Source organism: Ochotona princeps, chromosome 8 (assembly GCF_030435755.1).
Source record: "Ochotona princeps isolate mOchPri1 chromosome 8, mOchPri1.hap1, whole genome shotgun sequence".
NCBI classification, from domain to species: domain Eukaryota; kingdom Metazoa; phylum Chordata; class Mammalia; order Lagomorpha; family Ochotonidae; genus Ochotona; species Ochotona princeps.
This window is the reverse complement of record NC_080839.1, coordinates 39,063,056-39,089,957: the sequence shown is the minus strand read 5'-3', so window position 1 is coordinate 39,089,957 and position 26,902 is coordinate 39,063,056. Positions and strand designations below refer to the sequence as shown.

Genomic DNA, 26,902 nt, shown 5'->3' with positions numbered 1-26,902 from the left:
TACTTGACTCAACTGTTTATACTTATAATATTGGTGAAAGTCTGAATATAAAGCTGTCTAGCAAAAATGAAAGAACAAATTTGTATATTTATTCGCAATAGTTGCTGATTTGCTAGACTGTGGTATGAAAATCCTATTATAGGTATTTTGATCCAAAGCAATAATTTAGCTTTCTTATCCACCTTACTTTTTTTTTCTTTTTTGGTACTTTAACTTAAAGGTTAAAAACTCTTCACTACATAATGTACGTGAGTTTTAAAAAAGACTTTTCAGTGTTTTGATTGCCTACATTTTGCTCAAATATGTTTCCACTTTTGTTGCCACAACTTACATGTGTAATATTGTTTACTCTTCATGTAAATTATTTCTGTAAAGCTTCTATCAGATATATCAGTTGCATTATGATTAAATTGGACAAAGGAATGTTAGAACTTGAGATTTTGATTTCTGATAAATATTTGCTTGTGCAAATAATTTTCAAAAATAAAAATACTCTAAAAGAAACTTATCCTAGTCAAGAAGAATGTTGCTTCAAACTTGAAATAGCTTATGATTGGCATACCTTAACTGTTTCACTTTTTGATTTCAGTTTATGTCAAATCCTAGCTGGTTATTACTACTTTGTTTTTATCTTTGGCTGTAAGATCATTTCTGTTAGTTACTTTTTATATAGCTTCACAGATATTTTTCAGGCCATTTTTCTTTATTTTGAAACATAAGAATTAGTTCTCTCAAGTTTTTGTCTGGTCAGTCTAGAGAAATCTGTATTAAAGATCTTTTGTTTGTTATGTTTAGGTTATTTAAATGATTATCCTCTCCTAGTAGGGGACAAGAGATATTCTACTTGAGTTTCCCTTGCTTTTTTTGTTTTCAGATCAGTTAAAAATTTTGTCATTTATGTGGAATATATTGTAGAGAAGTATAGAATCTTAAAAAACTCTTGTTCTCGGGCCTGGTGCAGTATCCTTGTGGCTGAAATGCTCGCCTTGCATGCGCCAGGGTCCCATGTGGGAACCAGTTTATATCCCAGCTGCTACATTTCCCATCCAGCTCCCTGCTTGTGGCCTGGGAAAGCAGTCGAGGACAGCCCAAAGCTGTGAGACCCTGTACCCACATGGGAGACCCAGAAGAGGCTCCAGGATCCTGACTTCAGATCAGCACAGCTCTGACCGTTGTGGCTGCTTGGGGAGTGAGTCAACGGACGGAATTTCTTCCTCTTTGTATGTCTGACTTTCTAATAAAAAAATAAATTTTTTTAAGATTTATTTATTTGTTTTTATTACAAAGTCAGATATACAGAGAGGAGGACAGAGAGGAAGATCTTCCATCCGATGATTCACTCCCCAAGTGAGCCGCAGCAGCCGGTGCTGCACCAATCCGAAGCCGGGAACCAGGAACCTCTTCCGGGTCTCCCACATGGGTGCAGGGTCCCAATGCATTGGGCCGTCCTCGACTGCTTTCCCAGGCCACAAGCAGGGAGCTGGATGGGAAGTGGAGCTGCTGGGATTAGAACCGGCGCCCATATGGGATCCCGGTGCGTTCAAGGCGAGGACTTTAGCCACTAGGCCATCGTGCCGGGCCCTAAAAAAATAAATCTTAAAAAAAAAATCTTATTCTCAGGAATAGGCATTTGGCCTAGCAGTTGACACTATGTGCAGTGCCTGGGTTAGTGCCTAGGTTCGAGTTCTGGCTGCACCCTCCATACCAGTTCAGCTAGTTGGGTTTCTCCTACCTTTGTGAGAATCCTGTATTGATTTTCTGACTCCTAACTTGGGCTTCTCTGCAACTCCCACCCCTTGCCCCCATCCCTTGCTCCGTCTGTATGGGCCCTTGCAGGTAAACTAGTGGATAGGAGCTCTCACTCTCTCTCCTATTAGCATGTCCCTTCTCTCTCTCTCTCTTTCTCTCTCTCTCTTTCTCTCTCAAGAAAATAAATAAATGTTTAAAATTTTTAAAAATTTGCAGTAGACCAACCAAAGATTGTTGAATACATTTAAGTCTTTTGATTTTATAGATCTGAGTCCAAGTTTTGCCTTTGGCCATGATGTTCTTTCTGTTGCTTTTAAAGGAGAGTTTTTTCTTAAGAATTTATTTGCTTGAAAGCCAGAGAGATGGAAAAAGAGAGAGATAGAAAGAGCAAAAGAGTTTTCCAGTTGCTGGTTCAGCCAGGTCTGGGTCAGACTGAAGACAGCATATAGTATCTCCATCCCGGCATCTTGTGTGTGTTGAAGGGACACAACTACTTGGACCATCTTCTGCTGCCTTTCCAGGCAATTTTGCAGGAGGCTGAATCACAAATCCAGCAGTTGGAATTCAAACTGGCACTTTGATACAGGCTGCTGATGTTGAAAGCAGTGGCTTACCGTGCTGTCACAATACCAACCCCAAGAACTTTCATACTAAAGTCTTTAAGTAGTCAAATTACTACAAATGGAAATTTCTACTTTTAAAGAAGAATCTGAACGTTTTTATTCATATATTATTTTTCTGTATGCTGTTAGCCCATTTACTACTTAGAAATAATTACATGTTTTTTTTCCTCATTTGTTCTACTGTTTAAATATTAAAATGATTTTCTGTGTGAAAAAATTTTTTTATGAGTTCTGAACTCCAAGAAAACTTTTAATGAAGTCTGAAATCAATCCATTATGTATTTTGGTCATTTTTATGTGTGTTTTTGTCTTTCTGTTAGGCTTTCATTGTCTTGGATAAGATGTAATTATATATCTTAACATACCTGTTGATTCTGTGAATAATCCAGATTATTACCAAATATGTCTAGATGCTTTGTTCCTTTCTTCTTTCTTTTTTCTTCAGAAATCATCCCTAATTAACTATTTATAATTTATGTATGACTGTGGTTCTTAATTCTGGCTGCATAAAAGAACCTTAGGAAGAGCTTTCTGGCAAGAGCACCTCATAGGTAGTGATGTGTATTTCAGTCGAGAAGTGTGTATGTCTGTCTTTGATTTTTAACAGCAAAATGCTAGAAATAAGCAGTTTATTTTCTAATCCTAGCATACAAAAAATAATTTAAGTGACTTTAATAATAAAACTCTCAGTTAAGGTGTATCTTAAAAAAACAACACATCTTTTTAAAGTTTTATTGTATTATTTAATTATTTTTTTACTGGGAAGTTAGATAGAGAAGAAGAGACAGAGAGGAAGATCTTCCATCCACTAGTTCACTCGCCAAGTGGCCGCAATAGCTAGAGCTGAGTCGATCTGAAGCCAGGAGCCAGGAGCTTTTTCTGAGTCTGCCACTCAGGTGCAGAGTCCATGGTTTTGAGCTGTCGTCTACTGCTTTCCCAGGCCACAATCAGGGAACCGAATGGGAAGCAGGGCCGCTAGGATTAGAACTGGCAACCATATGGGACCCTGGTGGCATGTGTAAGACAAGGATTTAAGCAGCTAAGCTATTGTGCTGGGGCCCCAAGTCTTTTTTTTTTTAATGTAAGATTTATTCATTTATTCCTATTGGAAAGTCAGATTTACAGAGAGAAAGAGAAACATAGAAAAAGATCTTCCATCTGCTGGTTCACTCCCTAAGTGGCTGTAACAGCTGGAGCTGAGCTCTGGTGTGTGCAAGGTGAGGACTTCAGCCACTAGGCTATTGCTCTGGGCCCAAATTCTGCATGGTGTGTTGTTCTTCATTATCCAGTTTCACTTTCTTGTGGTTTCAGGTCATTGCCATTCATCTTCTGTCTTCTTAGGTAAAATATTGGCACACTTTATATGCTTTTCTCCATTTTGCAAACATTAATATTGTACTATGTTCTAAAGCATGTGTTTTCAACAAAAGATATCTCAAGAGGAAAAAAAATCAGTTTTTGAAGGATAAAAAAAATGTTGAATATTGTAATGGTTGATGATCCCCTGAAGGGTAACAACACACAAAGTATTACATGTGTCATTAAAATTTCATGAAGGAATATGTATGTGTAGTAAGAAATTAAAAATCTTTAAAAAGCTTCTCAGAAGTGTCAGTAATAAAAATAGACCAAGAAACTGCTCTGTGGTAGTATATATAGGTATTTCTCAACTCTTGTAAAAGCATCTTTGTTGACAACTAGTTCTCTATAGATCAGGATTTGGATTTTTTCCATTCCTTTATAATTACCAACAGTACTGTAAGGAGTGTATGTTCTTTTACACTCATTGCAAGAAATGAAATGACTAGTTCAAAGGGTAGTTGCCTATATAATTTGTTAGATACCGCCAAATTCCTGTTATGGCAGTATTATAAATTTTACTAGTTAGTAAGAACATGCTAAATTAACTTACTATGGAAACTTAATATCATTTATGATAAGCTGATTAATCTTCTAATTAAGACAATTTTTATTTTGTAAAATACAAACTTATTTCACTGAGTGGATGTATTTTAAAATTGTTATGTTGTATATAGAACAGTGCTTTTGTATGTGTATTTATTTTCAAAGATTTACCTATTTGTTTAAAAGAATAAACAGAGAGAGAGAGAGAGAGAGAGGGGGGGGAAGGGAGAGATCTTCCACCTATTGTTTCACTTCCCCAATGACTGCAATGCCTGGTGCTGGATCAGACGGAAGCCAGGAACCTACAACTCCCTCTCGTTCTATGTGGGTGGCTGGGGCCCAGCCAAAAGGATCTTCATCCACTGCTTTCCCAAGTGCAGTAGCCACTATTTGAACTAGCCTTCTGATACAGGTTGCTGTTACTGCAAGCAGTAGCTTAACCCTTTGTGCCACACCAGTCCCAGTATGTATGTCTAAAGATCAAATGATCTTAAATAGTTTTTTTTTTTTTAAGAAATTATACCATATTCTATTTTGCTGTATGGGTAGTTGCCAGCATTAAATATGTGTTATATTTTTAAGTAAGTGTGTATGTATTTCTAAAAATCTTTATTTTTGTTTAAATTTAATGTAAAAATTAAATTTAGCTATTTTTAAATTCCCCACAAAGATGCAAAATAATGGTTCCCTGAGATATAAGCTGGTATTCCATTGTTCTTTTGTACTTAGGTTTTGAAGTACTTTGGACTGGATGGGACATCTAGGTTTCTTTAGTCTATTTTTTATGATGTTCTTAGGTTGTGTGACAGATATTTCTTTGAATAATGAAGATACTTTGTCCTTATTTTTTTCAGGCCTGTGTTCTAATGATTCTTTAGTGACCTGAGGGATGTTGTACAGTAACTCAAACTGATGATGACAGGTTTTTAATTGAGTCGACCTGTACCTGTGGATAGATATTCAGATATCTGTATGTTCACAGAATAGGGCATGAAGTATGCTCTTGTATTTGTTGAATAAATAAATCTCTAGGGAGTGGTTAATGAATTAATGACTCAAAATATCTGAATATTTTTTATGGGAAAAGCAATTTAAAGTTTAACAAAAAATTTTTTGGAACCCCATAAACTATTTGGAGGTTAAAGATATAAAGAGAAAATAGAATTCAGAAGATGATGGTGAATTTATTGTAGTTATTTTTGTTTGAATCCTTTATTTTACTAAAACATGTTATTGCATAGATATTGTTAGTTAGAAAAATGTTGCCTATTATTTTCCCTGAATATGATGTAAATTGTGGTTTTTAATAATATATATATTATATATATATTATATATGACAATTTTCTTTTGCTTTTGTAGGCATTTGGGATCACAGCTCTGTGAACTAGAGAAACTGATAGACAAAATGATGATTGCAGAATTTTCTACTTATTCTCACAGTGACTTGAATAGGCCACTGGAAGATGACTATCAGGTTTTAGAAGAGGTATGTGTTTTGAATTGTGGAATGAAATTGATGTTATTGATTAGCATTAATTCTTAGGTGCCAAGGTTTGCAATGCATTCTTAGGTAATATGAACAAAACTGGCTTAAATTTCAAGGTCTGTCAGGCCTAGGAAATCCTTTACTACCTACGTGACTTAAAATTTTCACCATAATTGTGAATTAATTTCACCATCCTGTGAAATTAGAGAATAAATTGATTTTATAGCTTTATTAAATTTTAGAGTTACAATGAGGTCTTCATGGCTTACCACTCAAGTTCAAAATATTGATGGCAGTTCAGTTAATTTTGTATTCCATATGTGTAAAGTTCACTGGAGTGTATCTTTAAAATAGTGTTCATTAGGGCCCGGCACGATGGCCTAGTGGCTAAAGTCCTCGCCTTGAACGTCCTGGGATCCCATATGGGCGCCAGTTCTAATCCCAGCAGCTCCACTTCCCATCCAGCTCCCTGCTTGTGGCTGGAAAAGCAGTCGAGGACTGCCCAAAGCTTTGGGAGCCTGCACCCATGTGGGAGACCTGGAAGAGGTTCCTGGTTCCCGGCTTTGGATCAGTGCAGCACCGGCCGTTGCGGCTCAGTTGGGGAGTGAATCATCGGATGGAAGATCTTCCTCTCTGTCCTCCTCTCTGTATATCTGACTTTGTAATAAAAACAAATAAATAAATCTTAAAAAAAAAAAAGGCCTTTCCCTGCTTCTTCCGTTCTCTTCTGAAAAAAAAAAAGTAATCATTATATGATATCAGCCCTTTAAATTACTGACTGTAATGTACCTGTTTTATGCATTTGTGTAGGCTAATATATCTTATTATTGAAGGATTTATTCCTCACTGCTAATCTTTAATAGGAAATAGTAAAAATAATATTTAAAAATCACCGATTGATTATAAGACTAATTAGTTAAAAAGACAGACATGTTAGCTGTTTGTTCATAGTGCAATTACTTGTGTAGCAATTGGTCATCGGGGTTGAGAAAGATATTTTTTGTTGCTGAACAGTGGACCAGAAAGTACATCCGAATTATTTTACTTTCTGACCAGTTTCATTTGCCCCCATGTGATGGAGTAGGATTTTTCTGTTTTAGAAAAGTCACTTCAAAAATTTGATTATATGATTATTATGGGAAAGGGTTATTTTAGGCTTCCAGAAAATGCCATGGGCTGATCTGAGGATGAAACAAAACATTAATGCTGAATATTTCTGTTTCTGAGATTTTTTGATGTTTAAGATATGGAACTACCTATTCTCTTTATTTTAATAGGAAAGACTTGTATCTCTTGTATTTGGACTTTTAAAACAAAGGAAACTTAATTTTTTAGAAATATATGGTGAAGAAATGATTATTACAGCAAAAAATATCATTAAGCAGGTAATGTACATTTAATTGGATGTATAGCCTTATAAGATTTACATTCTAGTGATAATGTACACAGAATACAATATAATAGTAATGTTTACTTGTTTAAAAATTGAAAATATAGTTATCAGAGAAATAAAAAGCCGTATAAGTCAATGATGATCATTTTAAGAATATTTCTAAGTAAATTGTAACAGTGTTATAACATTTTCTCATTATTGTGTAGGCTTTCAGAAACATTGTTTTTAGTGGTTGTATATAATTTCTTCCACATTATGTTGGATAAACCTGTTTCACCTTTTCCCCCTATGTTGAATGTGTAGGTTATTTTCAATTTGATAATGTAAATAAAGTTACTTTTTGTTTATTAGTTTGTTTTATATTTAATACTTTTTAAAAAGATTAATTATCACAAGTAAACTTTTGGGTCAGAGAAGAAAAGGTATTTTTAAGTTGCTTATACACAGAAATGAATTACTATGTAATAAATTATTCCAGTTTATACTCCCCCAGAGATATCTCCTTTTTACCCTAATGTTATGGAAACTATAAACTAAGATCCATGGTTTTCTTAGTTTTGCCCTGTTTCTTTTTGTTTTTTACTCAGATAAATATCATCCACTAAAGTTTGTTTTCTGTGTATGAAAAGGACAATTTAAGAGTCTTCATTAGTTGTAATTGATCATCGTCATTAAGTTGAATTTACCTGCATATATATGTGTGTGTATATATATGTATGTTTGTATATATGTATGTATATATACACATATATACATATATATCTGTTATATATATATGTATATATATGTATATATATATAACAGATTTATTTATTTGAAAGAGGAAAGAGTAACAGAGATAGAAGGAGAGGAGAGACTGAGAGAGAGCTTTCATCCCCTGGTTCACTCCGCAGTTGACCGCAACGGCCAGATTAGGGCTAGTCAGAAGCCAGGAGCCTGGAACCCCCATCTGGGTCTTCCACATGGATGCAAGGGATCTGAGCACTTCACGTGATTTCCCAGGAACATTATCAGAGCTAAATTGGAAGGAAACAGCCGAGACTTATACCAGTATTCATATGGCATGCATGTGTGATAGTCAGTGACTTAACTCACTGCACCACAATGCTGATTCTCATGTAGTCTTACTATTTAAATGCAAAAAATTAATAATCACTCTTTTTTACTTCTCTCAAACACCAATTAAAACACTTTTAAAAATTATTGGTACAGCCTCTTTGTTGGCGCTATCCACTAATGTAAATCTAAACAGATTATGACCCCAAATTTCTATTGTAGGTATTCACTCAACTGAAATGCATACAGAAATTCACCAAAATACAGCAGAGGAATGTTCATGGGAGTACTGTTTGTAATAAAATAGAAAGCCTAAATTCTATCATCACTAGAAAGGATAAATGGAGTTGTGGTATATATAAGATTATATAATTGTTATAATGTATAATAGAATAGTATATAGCAAGGGGAATTAATAAATCATTCAGAAGTACATAAATATTACAGGTATAATGTGGAGGCTAATGAAGCCTGACACAAAGTAGTATACACTATAAATAAGTTAAAATCCCCAAACAGGCTGAATTTATCTATGGTTTTGAAATCAAGATAGTTTGCTTTTTTTAGGAAATAGTAGCTACTAAGCGTGGTGCAGGAGGGGGACTCGGTATTGGAACATTTAATTTCATGAACTGAGTTCTGGTTACACATATATATTGCATCTATAAACACATTTATTTAAATATATATTAACCTAGAAGCATAATTTGTAAAATGTTTTATATACTGTAGTTTAACTTTCATGTTTTAATTCCTGGACTTGTCCTGAAGTCCAAGCATGTATTATAACTTTTAAATCTGTTACATGCATTATAAAGAAAAGTAATCTCCAATATGAATTGCTTTGGGAATTTTAATATAAGACTTTCACCTTGTTTCCAAGTATTGTAGTCCTATTTACAAGTGTAGGATTTGGAACAGTTTTAAATAGTCAGATACTTTAATTGCCCTATTTCAGACATACTGTGGAATAATTAGATAAGAGTGATACTGCAGTCTTTCAGATATTCTGAAGTATGTGTAAGAGACACAGAGAAAGTGTGGTAAAATGATTGATGTATACATGGAACTTGGAATATTTAAAGACAATTTCAAAGATAATCACATTATTTTTGTTTTTTCTTAAATTTTCAGTGCGTGATTAATAAAGTTTCACAAGTAGAAGAAATAGATACAGATGTTGTTGTGAAGTAAGTATAAATGTATACATTGGTGGTTATCAGGTAAAACGTGACAGATGCAAATTAGAATAATCTAAAGAACATTTAGTTATATGATTATTTACTAAAGTGTGGGGAGGTTGAAGTAAAGTCATGAATGACAATACAGTACCTTTGAGGGACAAGGAAAGAGTTGTTAAGAGTTTTCAAGAGAAAGTCTAGGAGTTGAAAAAAGCTATGACCTCAAGTAGGAGGAAATCATTCTGAGGATACCCTTGGGGAGAAGGAGCTGGAGTAATAATTACAGTAATTATGAATTCAGTAATGATCGTGGGTTACATTGCAAGAACCGCAGTGGGTGCCTAAGGCTGTAGATACCAAACCCTTAGGTTGTCTCCGTTTTTTTTTTTAAACGCATGTAGCGCTGACCACATGTAAGTAGGATTCATGGTCCTTCCATGTTTTATGCTCTGGTGCCTCATTAGCATTACTAGTCTTCTGCTTTGGGATCATTATAAAGTAAAATAAGACTGAAACAAACCACTATGGTAACTGAAGCTCTTACTAAGTGACCAGTGGGCAGGTAGTACATACAGTCTGGGTATACTAGACAAAGGAATGAATCGTCCTACGTAGGACAGAGTGGAATGGCATGAGATTTCTTCATGCTACTCACAATAGCATCAATTTCTAATATTTCAAGCTGCAGTTACTGCAGAAAATAAATTGCAGATAATGAATGACTTGTATTTTCTTTTATTTGAAAAGCTTTTCATTGGCCAACCCAACTGTTAGCCTCCCTGGACAGAGGTAGGGCAGAGGGGATATAGATACTGAGTATGGGAATTAAAGCTAATTCATTACAGAGGATTATAAGCATTAAGTGTAAATTATTTTACCATATAATTAAAAGACAACCTTTAAAGCGAGAAATTGAGCATTTCATTTTGAGTTATCCAAACTGTAATTTGGGTAATTTCATCCTTGAAATTCATATTCTTTCATTTTGAGAATAGTAGTAGTAAATATTTTATGACTGACTTTTTCATTCATGTAGACATTTAGTTGTCTTTGACTGTCCTAATATTTGAATAGCAAAGTGAACACTATCAAGCTTCCTTGGGTCAAATTCATAAAATAGAAAATGTGGAGTTTAATTTTCACACTGTCACTTGGTAAAAATTCAGTTGTTTCAGAATTATTTGAATAACTATAGAAATAGGTAAATTGCTAGTAATTGGAGAGTGTCAGTCATTGAACTACATTAGACGCCTCATGGACATGGAGAGTTGGTTCTTATTCTTCCTCAACCTGAGAAAGAAGAGGAATATCTTTTGAGAATAAACTCTCAGCTGTAGTAGCATTCACTAAGAATTTACTGTAACATGTCATTTTAGTACTGCAGAATATCTTTATTTTGCATTAATCTGTTTCATCTTCAAATTATTGTCAACTACCAAAATATTGCTAATACTTGTTCTATGTACTTTTTTTTAATTTTTATTTATTTTTTTAATTATTTATTATTTAACTTCATTAATTACATTGTATTATGTGACACAGTTACATAGATACTTGGGTTCTCCCCACCCCTCCCCAAACCCTCCCACCATGGTGGATTCCTCCACCTTGTTGCATAACCACAGCTCAAGTTCAGTTGAGATTCCCCCATTGCAAGCGTATACCAAACTTGTTCTATGTACTTTTATGAACTAATTTAAAGTTTTCAGTAATCCATATAAATAGATTATTTTTATTTTCCTTTTTGATGAAAAACCTTGAAGTGGTTTCCACTTGGCAGCATGACTCCAGAGCCTGTGTTATTATCTTTTAAAGATTTTTGAAAGATTTATTTATTTTTATTGGAAAGTCATATATATAGGGAGGAAGAGAGAAAGATCTTCCATCCGCTTTTTTATTTGAAGGTCAGAGTTACAGATAGACAGAAGCAGAGGCCTTTCATATGTTGGTTCATTCCGCAGATGGCTGCAATGACTGGGGTTGGATTAGACTGAGGTCAGGAGCCAGAGGTTCCTTCCAGTTCTCCCTGGGTGGTGCAGTGATTCAAAGATTTAGGCAGTCTTATGCTGCTTTAGCAATGTATTAGCAGAGGGCTGGTTTGGAAGTGGAGCACCTAGGACTCAAATGGGCATCTGTATGGGTTGCCAACATTACAGGCGGTGGCTTAGCTTATTATGCCACCAGGGCTCATGTATGTAGTCTGTAATACCATACTGTATTATCTCATATAGTGGAGAAGTACTTTTTAGTTTGTAGTTAGGAAATTAGTTTTTAAATCTGTAGGGGCTGGTGCCATGGCGAAGTGGATGAAAGCTGCCAGGCACCAGCACTCATGGGTTGAGTCTCTGTTATTCCACTTCCTACCCAGCTGCTTGGTAATGCACCCAGGAGAGCAACTTGTTCCCCTGCACCCACATGGGAGACCTTGACACTCCTGCTTGAGCCTGACCCAGCTCCGACCATTTGGAGAGTGAACCAGTGGATGGAAGATCTCTTTCTAACTCTGCTTTTCAAATAAATAAAAAGTCCTTTAAAAAATTGTTTAGAGACACTCTCTCTCTTTCTCTCCCTCTTTAAATATTTATTTTTATTGGTAAGTCAGATATACAGAGAGGATGACAGAGAGAGAAAGATCTTCCCTCTGCTGATTTACTCCCCAAGTAGCCGTTATGGCCAGAGCTGAGCTGAACTGAAGCCAGGAACTTCTTCTGGGTCTCCCAAGCAGGTGCAGGGTCCCAAGGCTTTGGGCCATTCTCTTATCACTTTCCCAGACCACAGGAGGGAGCTAGATGGGAAGCGGGGCCGCAAGGATGTGAACTGGCACTCATATGGGATCCTGGCATGTGAAAGGTGAAGACTTTAGTTGCTAGGCTATCACACTGGGCCCCATGTATCTCTTTTAAAAAAAAATTGAGAATGTATTCTTTTTTTTCTTTTTCTTCATTTATTTTATTTTTATTACAAAGTCAGATATACTGAGAGGAGGAGAGACAGAGAGGAAGTGGAGCTGCCGGGATTAGAACCAGCAGCCATATGGGATCAAGGCGAGGACCTTAGCCACTAGGCCATGCTGCCGAGCCCCGAGAATGTATTCTTAACGTTAGTTTAAATGATTTTATTTCTCTGTGGTTTATTCATTCAATGATCAAAGCAAGTTCACATGGAATTACTTCATAGTAAGGTTTATTTGCCTTAGTTTAAAGAGTTTTAAAAAGATTGAAGTTGTTTGATAATTGAGTTTTTTAGTTACATGTGTAGAGATTATTGCTTTATTGTTTTAACAGATAGTGTTTAGTTCCCTTTCCTCTTAAAGTTACAGGTGTTACCATATTGGTCCTGAGACAATCATTATTTTATTGTTTCTAACTTATTTTTCCCTAGGCTTGCAGATCAGATGAGAATGTTGAATTTTCCCCAGTGGTTTGATTTGCTGAAGGATATTTTCGCTAAGTTTACAATTTTCCTCCAGAGAGTTAAGGTAAGCTTGTGTATCAGTTCAAATAGGCTGTTCTTAAACTGAGTCAGCTTTCTAGGTATATATTTATAGGTATATATATACATATATATAATCAATTTATATTTCTATAAATAATCAAATTAGAAAAAACACAATGTCTTCATATTTTTTGAAAAGAGGCTTTGTTTTAAATAACAGATCTTGGAATATTTTGGCAGTTTTTATAAATTTTGGGATGAATTATTATATATTAAAAATATTGTAGTGCTTCCTTTTTAAATTTTTTTTTAGATTTTTTTCATGATTTTTGTGGCTAAATTCTTTCAGATTAATTGGAGATAAAATAAATGCAACTTCTAAAATCCATTCCAATTTACCAATTTTCTAGAAATTTAATGTTGATATAAAGGTGTTTTTAAAAAGCACACTGAACAATTCAGTTTATCCCTTGAATATTTTTCATTGCAGATTTTTATTTTAGCTTTTCGTCTGGTATTTAATCACGGATTATGTATTATATTTAATTATTTTTTTTAAATCTCTTTATCCAAGTCGCTTAATTTTCAGTAAAAGGAAAAGAATACATGCCATATGACCTTTTTCAAAACAGGTTCTATAGGCTTATTTAGCTGATCCTCTTCTACAAGCACCAGGATCCCCTGTGGGCACTGGTTTGTGTCCCAGCTGCTTCAGTTTCCATCCAGCTCCCTGCTTGTGGTCTGGGAAGGCAGTGGTAGATAGCCTAAAATCTTGGGACCCTGTTTCCATGTGGGAAACCCAGAGGAAGTTTCTTACTTCGGATCAGCTCAGCTTTAGCAGTTGTGGTTACTTGGGAAATGAACCAGCAGATGTAAGATCTTTCTCCTTGTCTCTCCTTCTCTCTGTAAATCTGCCTTTCTAATAAAAATAAGTCTTTAAAAGAGATGTACTAGGGCCTGGCACAGTAGCCTAGTGGCTAAAGTCCTCACCTTGCATCCTCCAGGAGCTCATATCATCACTGGTTCTAATCCTGGTGGCCCTGCTTCCCATCCAGCTCCCTGCTTGTGGCCTGGGAAAGCAGTTGAGGACAGCCAAGAGCCTTGGGACCCTGCACTGGTGTGGGAGACCTGGAAGAGGCTCTGGGCTCCTGGCTTCAAATCGGCACAGCTCTAGCCATTGCAGCTGCTTGGGGAGTGAATTAACAGACGGAAGATCTTCCTCTCTGTCTTTCTTCATCCCTGTATATCTGACTTTCCAATTAAAATAAAATAAATCTTTAAAAAAAAGGTGTTCTAAACTCTAATATGTGTTTGAATCATCATCAAGGCATGGCTGTGTTTTGCTAAGGAGAGAGAGGTTTGGAATTACCAAATGCAGTACTTAAAACGGGCAATTGCTAAAGTCTATCTTCTTTGGACTATCTAGTGTAGCATTATGTTTTTTGTGCTACTTAATATTCCCAGCATCCCCAGAGTACATGTTAAATTAGTTTGTGGGACTTTGGTACTTCTTTGTGATCCAGCTTTTTCTTATTAATATGGGATCAATACTAAAAGTCATTTGCAAGTCACCTGTGTCAGCTCTCTAATCAAGATCAGAAATATTTTACAGAGTGTGATCAGTACTGTGCTTAATTTAGGTGACTTCTAAAATGTTGGTCCCACCTATGGATAGTGATGGACAGTGAAGCTATATGTAAAAACCAGGCCATATTTTCACTTTTTTTTAATGTTCTGACTGTAAGCTTAGCATCACACATCTGTTATTATGTATCTGTATATATAGAACTGCAGCAATACATAGTATAGAACTGGCCAGCTTCTGATAAAAATTGTTAAAGGTAGCTACTTCACTTTTGTATTAATTAAACTTAGCAGAGTTATTATTTGATGTATGTACAGTTTGGAAAGAGTGTTTTATCATAGTTAGAAGTTCTCATTTTCACATCTGGACCACTTAACCTAGTAGAACATTTTTGAAGATGACATGTAACCTTCAAATATGGTTCCTTTTTCTTTTAAAAAAATTTGTAATTTTTTAAGGGTATGATTTTACTGAAAAAATGTAAATTACAAGCTGTTTATTTTTAATGAAGAATTTTAAATAAAAATTGCTAAGAGTCATGATGTCAAAAATAGAAAACTGTGCCTGTTATATCTTTCCCATAAAATATACAGTTAAGAATTTTTAATGGCAGAGAATATGCATATATCATAATAAGCAAAAAGGAAGGTATAAGATTGATGATCCTAGCCATATTAAAATTCTTAAATCTGTTTTTCTTCATAAAACAAAGACTTCTTAGCTTTTTGGTAATTGTTTTAGGCATAGGCATATAGACATAAAATTTGTGAATAAAATTTGCATTGTTTTTTCTCTGAATTTTCTTCAGAGAGGTATTTTATAATCAAAATATTGTTTCTGAATAGATTTTTAAAAATTTGATATGAGAAGCTGAGAGTTGGAGAGATAGAGTGAGCTCCCATTTGCTGATTGACTATGCCCACAATGGCTGGGGATGTCATGTCTTTCATGTATGCTGCAGCAGACTGGTCGCTTCCTGTGTGCAGCACAGGAAACTGGAATCAGAAGTTGACTAGGACTTGAACCCAGGAACTCTGAGGTGTCCCCAGTCATGGCTGAACTGCATAGGCCAAATACCTGCCCCTGTTTTTGTTTTTGAATAGCTTTTACCACATTACAAGGTTAAGCTGTGGCATTTATGTTGCTTGTTTAATTTATGAGGGTTGAAAATTTTCTGTCCTACATTTTTGTATTAGCAAAAACTAACAAAAGATACACCTTATCATTCAGAGAGAACATCTCAGTGTTTTCATTTCACATGAATAAGCAAAAAAGATTGGGGATTTGAGATTTTCGCGTTTGAGAAATTATCAGTGACTTGAGAATCTTGATTTCTGTTAGTGATGTATAGACCAACGTTAGGGAAAGGCTGTTTGAGGAAATAAAGGGAAGTGCAAAATGAAGAGCATTCTGGGCAGAGGAAACAATCAAGACCCTGAGTTAGGTACTCTCTTGGAATATTAGTTTAGTAGAAAAGCCACCAGACTATCTGGAGAGTAATTGATCAATGAGAGAAGGTATAAAATGAAGAAAGAAATGAGAAGGAGATATGTGTTCCAAGGAAGCTGAATTATTTTTTTCTTGTAGGCAGATGTATTAATGTTATTCTTTCACAGGTTATTTTTACCTTTTGAAAATTATTTTTATTTATTGTTGTAATTGGAAAGTCAGATATACAGAGAGGAGGAGAGACAGAGACCAAGATCTTCCATCCATTGATTCACTCACCATGTGGCCACAATGGCTGGAGTTGAGCCGATCCGAAGCCAGGAGCCAGATGCCAGGAGCTTCTTCTGGGTCTACCGTGTGGTTGCAGGGTCCCAAGGCTTTGGGCTGTCCTCCACTACTGTCTCAGGCCGCAAGGAGGGAACTGGATGGGAAATGGGGCTTCCAGGATTAGGATTAGACCCCATATGGGATCCCAGTGCGTGCAACGCGAGCACTTCATCCGCTGGGCTACTGCATCGGGCTTGATTATTTTTAAGTTTCTAAAGAGGTTAGAGAAATGTGCAATGTATTATAGACATATTTCCATTTTGTATATATATATATATTTTTTTTTTTTTCTGGTTAACTTTTTTTTTTTTTTTTTTTTTTTTAAATGTTGGAAAGGCAGATTTACAGAGAAAATGAGACAGAAAGATCTTTCCTCTGCTGGTTCAAGTAGCCACAGTGGCTGGAGCTGAGATGATCTATAGACAGGATTCAGGAGTTGCTGCCTGGTGTCTCACACAGGTTAGGGTCCCAAGCTTTAAGCCATCTTCCACTGCTTTCCTAGGCAATCAGCAGGAAGCTGAATGGGAAATGGAGTAGCTGGGTCACTAACTGGTGCCCATAGGGATCCTGGCGTTTTATGGCAGAGGATTAGCCAACTGAGCCATCACCTAAGGTTCCAGATTTCCATTTAAAAATTGAAGCACAAATTCACTTTTTCTTTCTTCCTTCCTCTCTTTCCCTTCCTTCCTTCATTTTTTCCTTCCATTCTTTTGTTCCTTCCTTCCTTTTATTTCTCTTTTCCTTTCTTGCCTTGTTTCTTCCTTCTTTCCTCCCTCCCTCCCTCCTCTCTTCTGCTCTCCACTCTCCTTTCCTTACCTTGCCTTGCCTTGCCCTTGCCTTTTCCTTTCCCTTAGATTTATTTATTTTCATTAAAAAGGCAGTTGTACAAAGAGAAGGAGAGACAGAGAAAAAGATCTTCCATCCACTGGGTCACTCCCCAAGTGGAAAATGGCCAGAGCTGAACCGATCCTAAACCAGAAGTAAGGAACTTTTTCCCGTGTGGGTCCCAAGACTTTGGGCCATGCTCTGTTGCTTTCCTAGGCCACAAATAGGGAGCTGGATGGGAAATGGAGCAGCCAGGACATGAACTGGCCTGTATGGGATCCTGGTGCATGCAAGATGAGGATTTAGCCATTGAGCCATTGCACCAGGCCCACACATACTCTGTTTTTAAACTTTTGTGCATCCCCTCTTGAGCATTTTTTTTTTCACAAATCACTTTTACTTTCTAATACAAGATTGGTAGAAATTCTGATCTATGTGACCTTGACTCATTTATTATTTATGTTCAAAATTCTATGCACAGAGTTCACTTTGGGGTACATTAGGAATAAGATGTTTTAAATCTTTAAAAAATATATCCTGTTTTCTTGTAGGCAACATTAACTACCATTCACAGTGTTGTGCTATCAGTTCTTGACAAAAGCCAGAGGACTGGAGAATTGGATGAGATTTCAGAACAGAAGAATGTTGCAAAAGATAATTCAGTGGACTCAGAAGTGGCTTATTTAATCCATGAAGGCATGTTTATAAGTGATGCATTCAGTGAGGGTGAATTAACATCTCTACCCACTGACACTACCTCTCAAAGAAACGCATCTCCAAATAGTGAGCCATGCAGCAGTGATTCCGTATCTGAACCAGAATGTACTACTGATTCTTCATCCAGCAAAGAGCAGACATCTTCTGCTGTGCCAGGAGGAGTGGATATTATGTGAGTAGAGCAGCTGTTGCCAAAGTGAAGTATTTCTTTCCATGTCTGGATTTTTTTTTTTTTTTTGCCCTTCATGTAAAATAAATAAAACTTAAAAGAAGGGTGCTCTACTGGCTTCATTGTATAGCTTCCCCAAGTCTAAGGTGGCCACTACAGCTTTTATCACCTTATCTGCATCCCTAGATGCAGAAAGGAAAATGAAAGGACTGGAGTTTTTAGGGTTTTTTTTAGACTTTTAAATTGGATTATAGTGCACATATAGGAAAATGTGTTACTTATAGGTGTTCAGCTCAAGTAATTATCATTAAATGAAATCATTGATGAGCTCATACCCTTTTTAAGAAATAGAATGTTATCAGCTATACAGAAAAACCCTTCCCAAGGGAAATTATTGAAATTCCTGGTTTTTCAAGTTTTCTAAATTTTGCATTATGATACTTCTAAAAGCACATGGACAATGGCATTAAAAGGTAAGTCTTTTGGTGCAAAAAAAAGCTTGAATTCCATGTATAGCTTTTCATAATACAATTTTTCTGTGACTTTTTTTGAAGATATCCTCATGTCAGTGTATTTAAAAGTTTTTTCTACCACATCAAATTTCTAATTCTGTTTTCTTTTGTTTTTGAAGTACCCTTGTGTAAATGGAATTACAGTTCTATTATTTTATCTCTGATATCTGACACTAAATATTATGTTTGCCATATTCGTCAGAATGCCCGTGTAGGTTTATTTTTTTTTTTTATCCTTCAAGATTTATTTTGTTTATTTGAAATGCAAAGTTAGAAAGAAAGAGAGAGAGGCAGAGCCAAGATCTTTCCATCCACTGGTTTACTCCCAACATGGTTACAATAGCCATGACTGGGCCAGGCTGAAGCCAGAAGCCTTGATCTACATCAGGCTCTCACAGGGTGGCAGAGTGTAAGTACTTGGGCCACCTTATGCTGCCTCCCAGACAAATTAGCAGGGACCTGGGTTTGAAACAGAAAAGCTACTACTCAAATTTGTGCTCTAGTTTGGGATTGGCATTGCAGGTGGTGGCTTCACCCACTGTGGCACTATGCCAGCCTGAGAAATTTTATCATTGCTGCTGCTTTCCTGGATGCGTTATCAGGGAGCTAGATTGGAAATGGAACAGCTAGATCGCTGGTACACATTTAAATGCTGTGATACAGGCAATAGCTTAACTCATTATGCCACAACACCGGCTCCAAGAAGTTTTATTTTTGTTTATGTATGAACGTTCCCACAGTGTATTTACTCATTCTGTTGGTAAGGTTTGGATCATTTACATTCTGGATGGTTATGAACATTGTTGTGGGTATATTTGATGCACATATCACAAACAATTAATTTATACTTTTTTTCTTTATTTCTTATTTTTAATTTTGAATTTTATGGTACAATTCCATAGAGTCTGGGATTCCCCCCAACACTCATCCAACTGAATTTTAAAAACATTTCAATTAGTTTATACTTAGGAATGAATTGGGGATATAAATGCTCAACTTGGCTGATGCCAAAAGATTTCTCAAAATGGTTTTACTCATTTTAATCTCACTAGGGGTTCTTGGCACTCCATGTCTTCACTCTTGGTATTGTCAGTCTTTTTTTTTTTTTTTAAGATTTATTTATTTTTATTGGAAAGTCGCATATACAGAGAGAAGAGATAGAGAGGAAGATCTTCTGTCCGATGATTCACTTTCCAAGTGGCTGCAACAGCTATTGCTGTGCCGATCCAAAGCCAGGAGCCAGGAACTTCCTTCAGGTCTCCCAGGCGGGTGCAGGATTCCAAGTCTTTGGCCATCCTCAACTGCTTTCCCAGGCCACAAGCAGGGAGCTGGATGGGAAGCGGGGTGGCCGGGATTAGAACCAGCGCCCATATGGGATCCTGGGGCTTTTAAGACGAGGAGTTTAGCCGCTAGGCTATTCTGCTGGGCCCTGTCAGTGTTTTAAAAGTTAGCTAATTTGAGGGATTTGCCACTAATAGGGGTTTTTGATTATTTGTTTATTTGTTTGCTAAAACTTTTCAGTTATTTACTTATATAGGGAATGAGAGAGGAGGAAAGAACATGAAAACCTGAGCATACTAGCCCCTCTGGTTTGTTCCCAAAATATCTACAATGACTGGTTGAAGCTGGATCAGGACCAAAAAAGGAGCTAGGGATTCAGTCTAGTTCTTTCTGGAAGCTGATAGGACCCCAATTACTTGAGCCATCACTACTTGGCGCACGCATTAGTGGGAAGCTGGAGTCAGCATGGAGTTGAATGCAGTTATCCCTATGTAGCATGCAGATATGTTAATCACTAGGGCAAGACACTGACTCCCTGGTAAAGTAGCTTTAATTTTTGTTTTTTGTTTTTTTTAAAGATTTATTTATTTTTATTGGAAAGTCAAATATACAGAGAGGAGAAGAGACAGTGAGAAAGATCTTCTGTCCAATGATTCATTCCCCAAGTGAGCGCAACGGCCAATGCTATGCCGATCCGAAGCCAGGAGCCAGGAACCTCTTCCAGGTCTCCCACACGGGTGCAGAGTCCCAGGGCTTTGGGCCGTCCTCAACTGCTTTTCCAGGCCACAAGCAGGGAGCTGGATGGGAAGTGGAGCTGCCGGGATTAGAACCAGCGCCCATATGGGATCCCGGTGCATTCAAGGCGAGGACTTTAGCTGCTAGGCCATCGTGCCGGGCCCAATTTTTGTTTTCTTGATGATTGATAAGAGAATACCTTTAATTATACCTTAGCATTCCTTGACTGTTGGATAGCCTCTTTTGTGAAATGCCTTTTCAAGGTGCTTGCCCACTTTTTATTGGCTTATCTTTTTATTTTTTGAGGTTGTCTATATAATCACTAAAGAAGTCCTTTTTCTGTCACCTATGTTGCAAAATATTTTCCTGTTCACCCTCTAAATGGCCACAACAGCCAGGACTGGGTCAAGCCAAAGCCAGCAGCTTCATCCAGGTCTTCCACGTGAGTGACAGAGACCCAAGTAATTGGAAAGTCTTTCCTTACTTTCTAAGATGCATTAGTGGGGAGCTAAATCAGAAGCTGAACAGCCAGGTCTTGAACTGAAACTGATATGGAAGCTTAACTTCCCTGTGCTATGATGCCAGCCCCATAAGGAGAAAATTTTTAGAGATCCTTCTGGGGCCCGGCAGCGTGGCCTAGTGGCTAAAGTCCTCGCCTTGAACGCCCCGGGATCCCATATAGGCACCGGTTCTAATCCCAGCAGCTCCACTTCTCATCCAGCTCCCTGCTTGTGGCCTGGGAAAGCAGTTGAGGATGGCCCAATGCATTGGGACCCTGCAACCCATGTGGGAGACCTGGAAGAGGTTTCTGGTTCCCGGCTTCGGATCGGCGCGCAGCACCGGCTGCTGTGGCTCACTTGGGAAGTGAACCATCGGACGGAAGATCTTCCTCTCTCTGTCTCTCCTCCTCTCTGTACATCTGGCTTTGTAATAAAATAAATAAATCTTTAAAAAAAAATTTAAACAAAAAGAGATCCTTCTGAAAGTAAAATTTTACTTCAGTGGTAAATTTGAACTTTGAAATTGAAGCAGACTTTTTTGTGTTAACTCAGTGTTGAAATACCACTGATTACATAAAAATAAATGTTGATGCATTAGAAGCTTAAGCAATTAGAAATAGATGAATTCTGGGTTCTTGTACCAAGGTCTTAGTCAGGTGAGCTTGAGCAGATCACTTCAACTGAGATGCAATATCCTCATCTATAAGTAGGTATCTGCCTGCTTCAGAGTGCGGAATTGAATAAGATAATATTTCTGATAGCACTTTAGGAATATTAATTCTTCCATTATTTTTAAACATTTAGTAAATAAATTTATTGATGAAATTTTGAAGGAGAGCAGTTAGTAACTTTCTGCAATATCTTAATCTCATTAGTGATTCACTGCAAATTAATATACATCAGAAACCTCGGTAGTATGTGACGATTTCTGTTGTTCGACTTGGAGTGGGAAAAGAGATGGTGAGATGCTTAATGTGGCTCATAGTAGAATTACACTGAATTGTTGGCATGGAATTAGTTTTTTTTTTAAGATTTATTTATTTTTATTACAAAGTCAGATATACAGAGAGGAGGAGAGACAGAGAAGAAGATCTTCCATCCGATGATTCACTCCCCAACTGAGCCGCAACGGGCCGGTGCGCGCTGATCCAAAGCCGGGAACCAGGAACTTCCTCCAGGTCTCCCATGCGGGTGCAGGGTCCCAAAGCATTGGGCCGTCCTCGACTGCTTTCCCAGGCCACAAGCAGGGAGCTGGATGGGAAGTGGAGCTACCGGAATTAGAACCGGCATCCATATGGGATCCCGGGGCGTTCAAGGCGAGGACTTTAGCCACTAGGCCACGCCGCCGGGCCCAGTGTTTTTTTTTTTTTTTTTTTAAGATTTAAAAAAATTATTTGAAAGTCAGAGTTACAGAGAAAGAGAGAGATCTTTAATCTGCTGGTTCCTCAAATAGCTGCAATAGCTGGGGCTGTGTAACGCTAAAGTCAGAAGTTAGGCGCTTCTTCCAGATCTCCACCATGTGTGTAGGGAGGCAAGCACCTGGACATCTGCCACTGCTTTCCCGGCTTCTTAACAGGGAGCAGATTGGAAGTGAAGCAGCTGGGGCTTGAAATGGTATCTACATAGAATACTTGGATCACAGGTGACAGCCTTAGTTGCTGTGCCACAACCCTGGCTCCTAGAATTAGTGGTCTTTGTATATGTCTGCAAAGGAAAATTTAAAAAATCTTAAGAACTTGTTGATAACTTTCATGAGAGCAGCAACTTATTTTATCCCCTCCAGTGTCTAGCATTAAATGCAGTAATTGTTAGTTCAGTTGAGCTAAACATTAACCACTGTCAATCATTATATGTAAAGGAGCCTATTTATCACAAAATACCTTCTATTCCTGCTTCATCTCTGTGTCTTCAATGCATAACCCCTCTCTTTCCAAGCTAATAGCTTGCCCTTAAACTGTAAGTTTCAACTTGTAATTTACATGAAAAGCTTTTTGTTATAGATTTTGCAAATTTTCCAAAGTCAGAACTATGCTATTTCTTATGTTTTGAACTATATATATTCTTATATAAGGTTAGGGTTCAACTGTGTGTGTGTTAATGAGCATGTTTAAGTCATGCTTCGTCATTTAACTATAACGTATTTGATATAACACAGAATTTTTCCTCAAATGTCAATCTTACAGCTTTTCAAATGTATGTTTCATCTATGGAAAATGTTGTTTTCAATTTCCTCAGGCTAAATCTCATTTTATCACTTTCAGGGTCAGTGAAGATATGAAATTGACTGATTTAGAGCTAGGAAAGCTGGCAAATAATATCCAAGAGTTATTGTATAATGCTTCAGATATATGTCACGATCGAGCTGTCAAATTTCTCACCTCAAGAGCAAAGGTAATTGTTTCCGTAAAGCTTTGGATATTTTATATTTCATATGTCATGATTATTTTGAGGATCTAGAATAGTGTCTTTGCTGTTCTTCTCTGTTCTCTATCATGCATATTGTATCTTTTAATATTTAATAAAGTAATTATATTACTTTTATGTTGTGTAAAGAAGGTGTTTAAATATAAAAATAATCTCAATAAAAATGGAAAAATTGTTAGTAGTTTTGAAGATCACTTTTGGAACATAATACCTTATTAGTTAATTGGTCATTAATGTGCTCTTTTTATACTCATGTGTACTTGTGTAATAGCCAAGCAAGTTATTGATAAAGCTAAACTCGTGTTGTGAAAATTTCATAGTGTGATCTGCATTCATTTGTGCTGCTGTGTTATTTATAAAAATATCAAAATCAACTTTAAACATCTTAAACTGTTTCTGTTCGATTTCTGAACCTGAATTACTGGGAAGTTTTATTTAAAATAAAAATTTCTGTTTTTTGTATTATAGTATCAATATAATTTAATGCTATCATTTATTAAACTAAGCTTTATTTCTCTTCTATATTCAGTGTTATACTGTGTCATGATTTTTTTGTTTTCTTTACAATTAGGATGGTTTTCTTGAGAAACTAAATTCCACAGAATTCATAACACTTTCTAGATTAATAGAAACATTCATTTTGGACACTGAACAGATCTGTGGACGAAAAAGCATGTCATTACTTGGAGCACTTCAAAGCCAAGCTAATAAGTTTGTGAACAGGTTTCATGAAGAGAGGAAAACCAAGCTCAGGTATTATTACCATGTCTATTCTGTTCTTCTTGTATTTTTCTTTATGAAACTCAATGATACCTAAAAGCCTGACTGACAGGCTAGCCAAAATCTTTGACAAAATGTTTTTTTTATTAAAAATCAGCTTATAGGATTTAAAATTACATTTCTTAGCTTTCCAAAATGGAGTTAAATGTTTATTGCTATTCAGGTACTTTTGAGGAGTATACTCTGTGGCTTCTTTCCCACTTTAATTATGTTTGATCACTCTTCATGGTTAGACTAAGATATAAATAAAGATATTTTCTGAAAATGGTCCTGTTTATGAATTATTCTAATTTATTATGGTATTCAGCACTTTTAAACATTGTGTTCACTTCTTCCTTTTCAGCTGAGGAAGAGGTGTTGAAATATATTAACATTTGCTTTTCTTTTTTGAATAGCCTCCTTTTAGACAATGAGCGTTGGAAGCAAGCTGATGTTCCTGCAGAATTTCAGGATCTCGTTGATTGTATATCAGAGGGAAAGATTGTTTTACCTGAAAAAAAATCAGTGGGTATGTGTTTCCTCACACATTTTGTTCCAATGTTCTTAAACTTATATTCTAGTTATTTGAAAGGCAGAGAGAAAGACAAACAGCAGAGAGACATCTGCCATCGGATGGCGCATTCTTCAGATGCCCACAAAGCTGGGGCTGCCACAGCTCCGAGTGAGGAGCTCAACCTGGATCATTGTGGGGATGACAAGACCTCTTGTGTCTGAGCCATCACCTGCTGCCTCTCAGAGTACACATTAGCAGAAAACTGGAATGATAGCTGATCTGGGATTTGAACCCAGGCACTCCAGTTTGGGATGTGGGTGTTTCTTAACTATTGCAGTAGACACTTACCTCATGAATTTTATATATTGCTTGTTTATTTTGTATGTATATTTAGTATTTCTTTGATTGAAAGTGCCTATTTAAAAGCCTAGCATATTGCCAGCTTGGTTAAGTAAATAGTTTTTAGGAGAATTATCTCTGGCAATTTATAATAATTTCAAATATTTGCTGAGAAGCAGGCATTTGGCATTGCTGTTAAACGCCTGATTAGGATTCCTGTATCTCATATCACAGTACCTGGGTTTGAGTCTGCCTTCCAGCTTCTTCTATGCCAGGATGCAACAGGTGATGACTTAAGTACCTGGGTCTTTGACTCGTGTGGGAGTCTGGGATTCAACTTTGGCTCCTGGCTTTAGCCTGGCTTGGTTCCTGCTGCAGTGGGCATGTGAACCAGTGGGTGGTAGTACTCTTTCTTTCTCTGCTGTTTCTAAAAGAGTATTAACTGTATGCGAGATACTACACTATGCAATTTTCATGCAATACTGTAATTTGTCCTTACAGAAATTTAATTTTAGCTATAGGAGTGATGAAGATGGGAATTTAGAGCACTTAGGAAACTTGGGGATTTGGTGGTTGAAACCAGCTATGTAACTATATTCTTAGTTACTATTCCAGATTGTTTTCGTTTTTAAAGAAGTGTTTATTTTCATCTAATTCAAAGAGTGACAGAGAGAAAGATAAAGAGGTAGAGGTATCTTTTACCCACTAAATCTGTCCATAAATGGCCACAACAGTAAAGGCTGGCCCAGGCAAAATCAGTATCCCAGTCTCTCATGTTTGTGGTAGAGGCGAGGGCCCTTGAGTCATTATCTGCTGACTTAGCATTAGCAGGAAGCTGGGTTGGAACTGGAGGTGCCAAGACTTTCTAACTGGCACTGTGATAGCGAATGAGTCTGTGCCATGTGATAGCTTGCTTGTCACAGTGCTTGCCCCTTGACTCTGTTCAGGGACATATATTCATTCAGTAAGCACTAGCTTTTAAATATTGAAACAGAGATAACAGCTGTAATTCTCTCTAAGATGCTAAGTCAATTGAGCAAAACCAAAAAAAAAAAATACTCGTTAGCATCATAAGTAGGATTGTTGTATGACAGAAAAAAAACGAAATGTAAAGAACTGTGTGGAAAGAGAACTGTGGAAGACATAGCAAGAAAAACCAGAGAGGTGGGAAGAAATCCAGAACGTAGAGATATAAAATTGGAATTTAAAAAAGCTTTGTTTATTTGATTTGGAAAAGATTTATAGAGAGAAGGAGACACAGAGAGGAAGATTTTCCATCAGCTAGTTTACTCCCTATGTGTTTGCAGTGGCTGGAGCTGAACCGGTCCAAAGCCAGGAACTTCTAGGTCTCCCATGTGGGTGCAGGATCGCAAGACTTTGGGCCATTCTCCACTGCCCTCCAGACCACCAGCAGGGAGATGAATGGGATGTAGAGCATCTGGGACATGAACAGGCGCCCATATGGGACCTTGGCACTTGAAGGGGGATGATTAGCTAATTGAGCCGTTGGGCTGGGCCCAAAGTTGGAATTTCAATGAGGCAATTATTGTGTACTTATAAAGGATTGGTTTACAATGCAACACTATTGTTGTTGTATACAGCTATTGTTGTATACTTATAAAGCTATTGGTTTACAATGTAACACTAAATTTGACAGTATGAAGTTCTTAAATATGTTCATGGAGGAGGCAGTTCCATTATTTTCAATTTTTTGCGATGTATAATGTAATATATTAAAGTTTAATATTTCTGCATAGAAACATTTTGAAATGATAGAATTCATACTTACACAAAATGCAACTATGCTTCAAGAGAAAGCCTGAATAGAAAGATAGTAAGTAGGTGGGCAGGTGTTTGGTGTAGTGGTTAGGATGCCGTCTGGGACATCTGCATCTCCTGTGAGCATGCTCCTCTCCTGACACCACTTCCTGCTAGT

The 26,902-nt window shown here is 36.8% G+C and overlaps 1 protein-coding gene across 3 annotated transcripts in view; it reads left to right on the top strand.

Annotated features, from left to right (window-relative positions):
- VPS54 (VPS54 subunit of GARP complex) overlaps positions 1-26,902 on the top strand; it is an 82,766-nt gene that overhangs the window by 35,698 nt on the left and 20,166 nt on the right. For all 3 annotated transcript variants that reach the window (XM_058667878.1, XM_004580100.4, XM_058667877.1), the window contains exons 8-15: positions 5,639-5,765; positions 7,043-7,150; positions 9,349-9,404; positions 12,777-12,873; positions 17,568-17,905; positions 23,192-23,321; positions 23,926-24,107; positions 24,530-24,642. In XM_058667878.1, the coding sequence (XP_058523861.1) occupies positions 5,639-5,765; positions 7,043-7,150; positions 9,349-9,404; positions 12,777-12,873; positions 17,568-17,905; positions 23,192-23,321; positions 23,926-24,107; positions 24,530-24,642 (1,151 nt within the window). The remainder of the gene's footprint in view (positions 1-5,638; positions 5,766-7,042; positions 7,151-9,348; positions 9,405-12,776; positions 12,874-17,567; positions 17,906-23,191; positions 23,322-23,925; positions 24,108-24,529; positions 24,643-26,902) is intronic.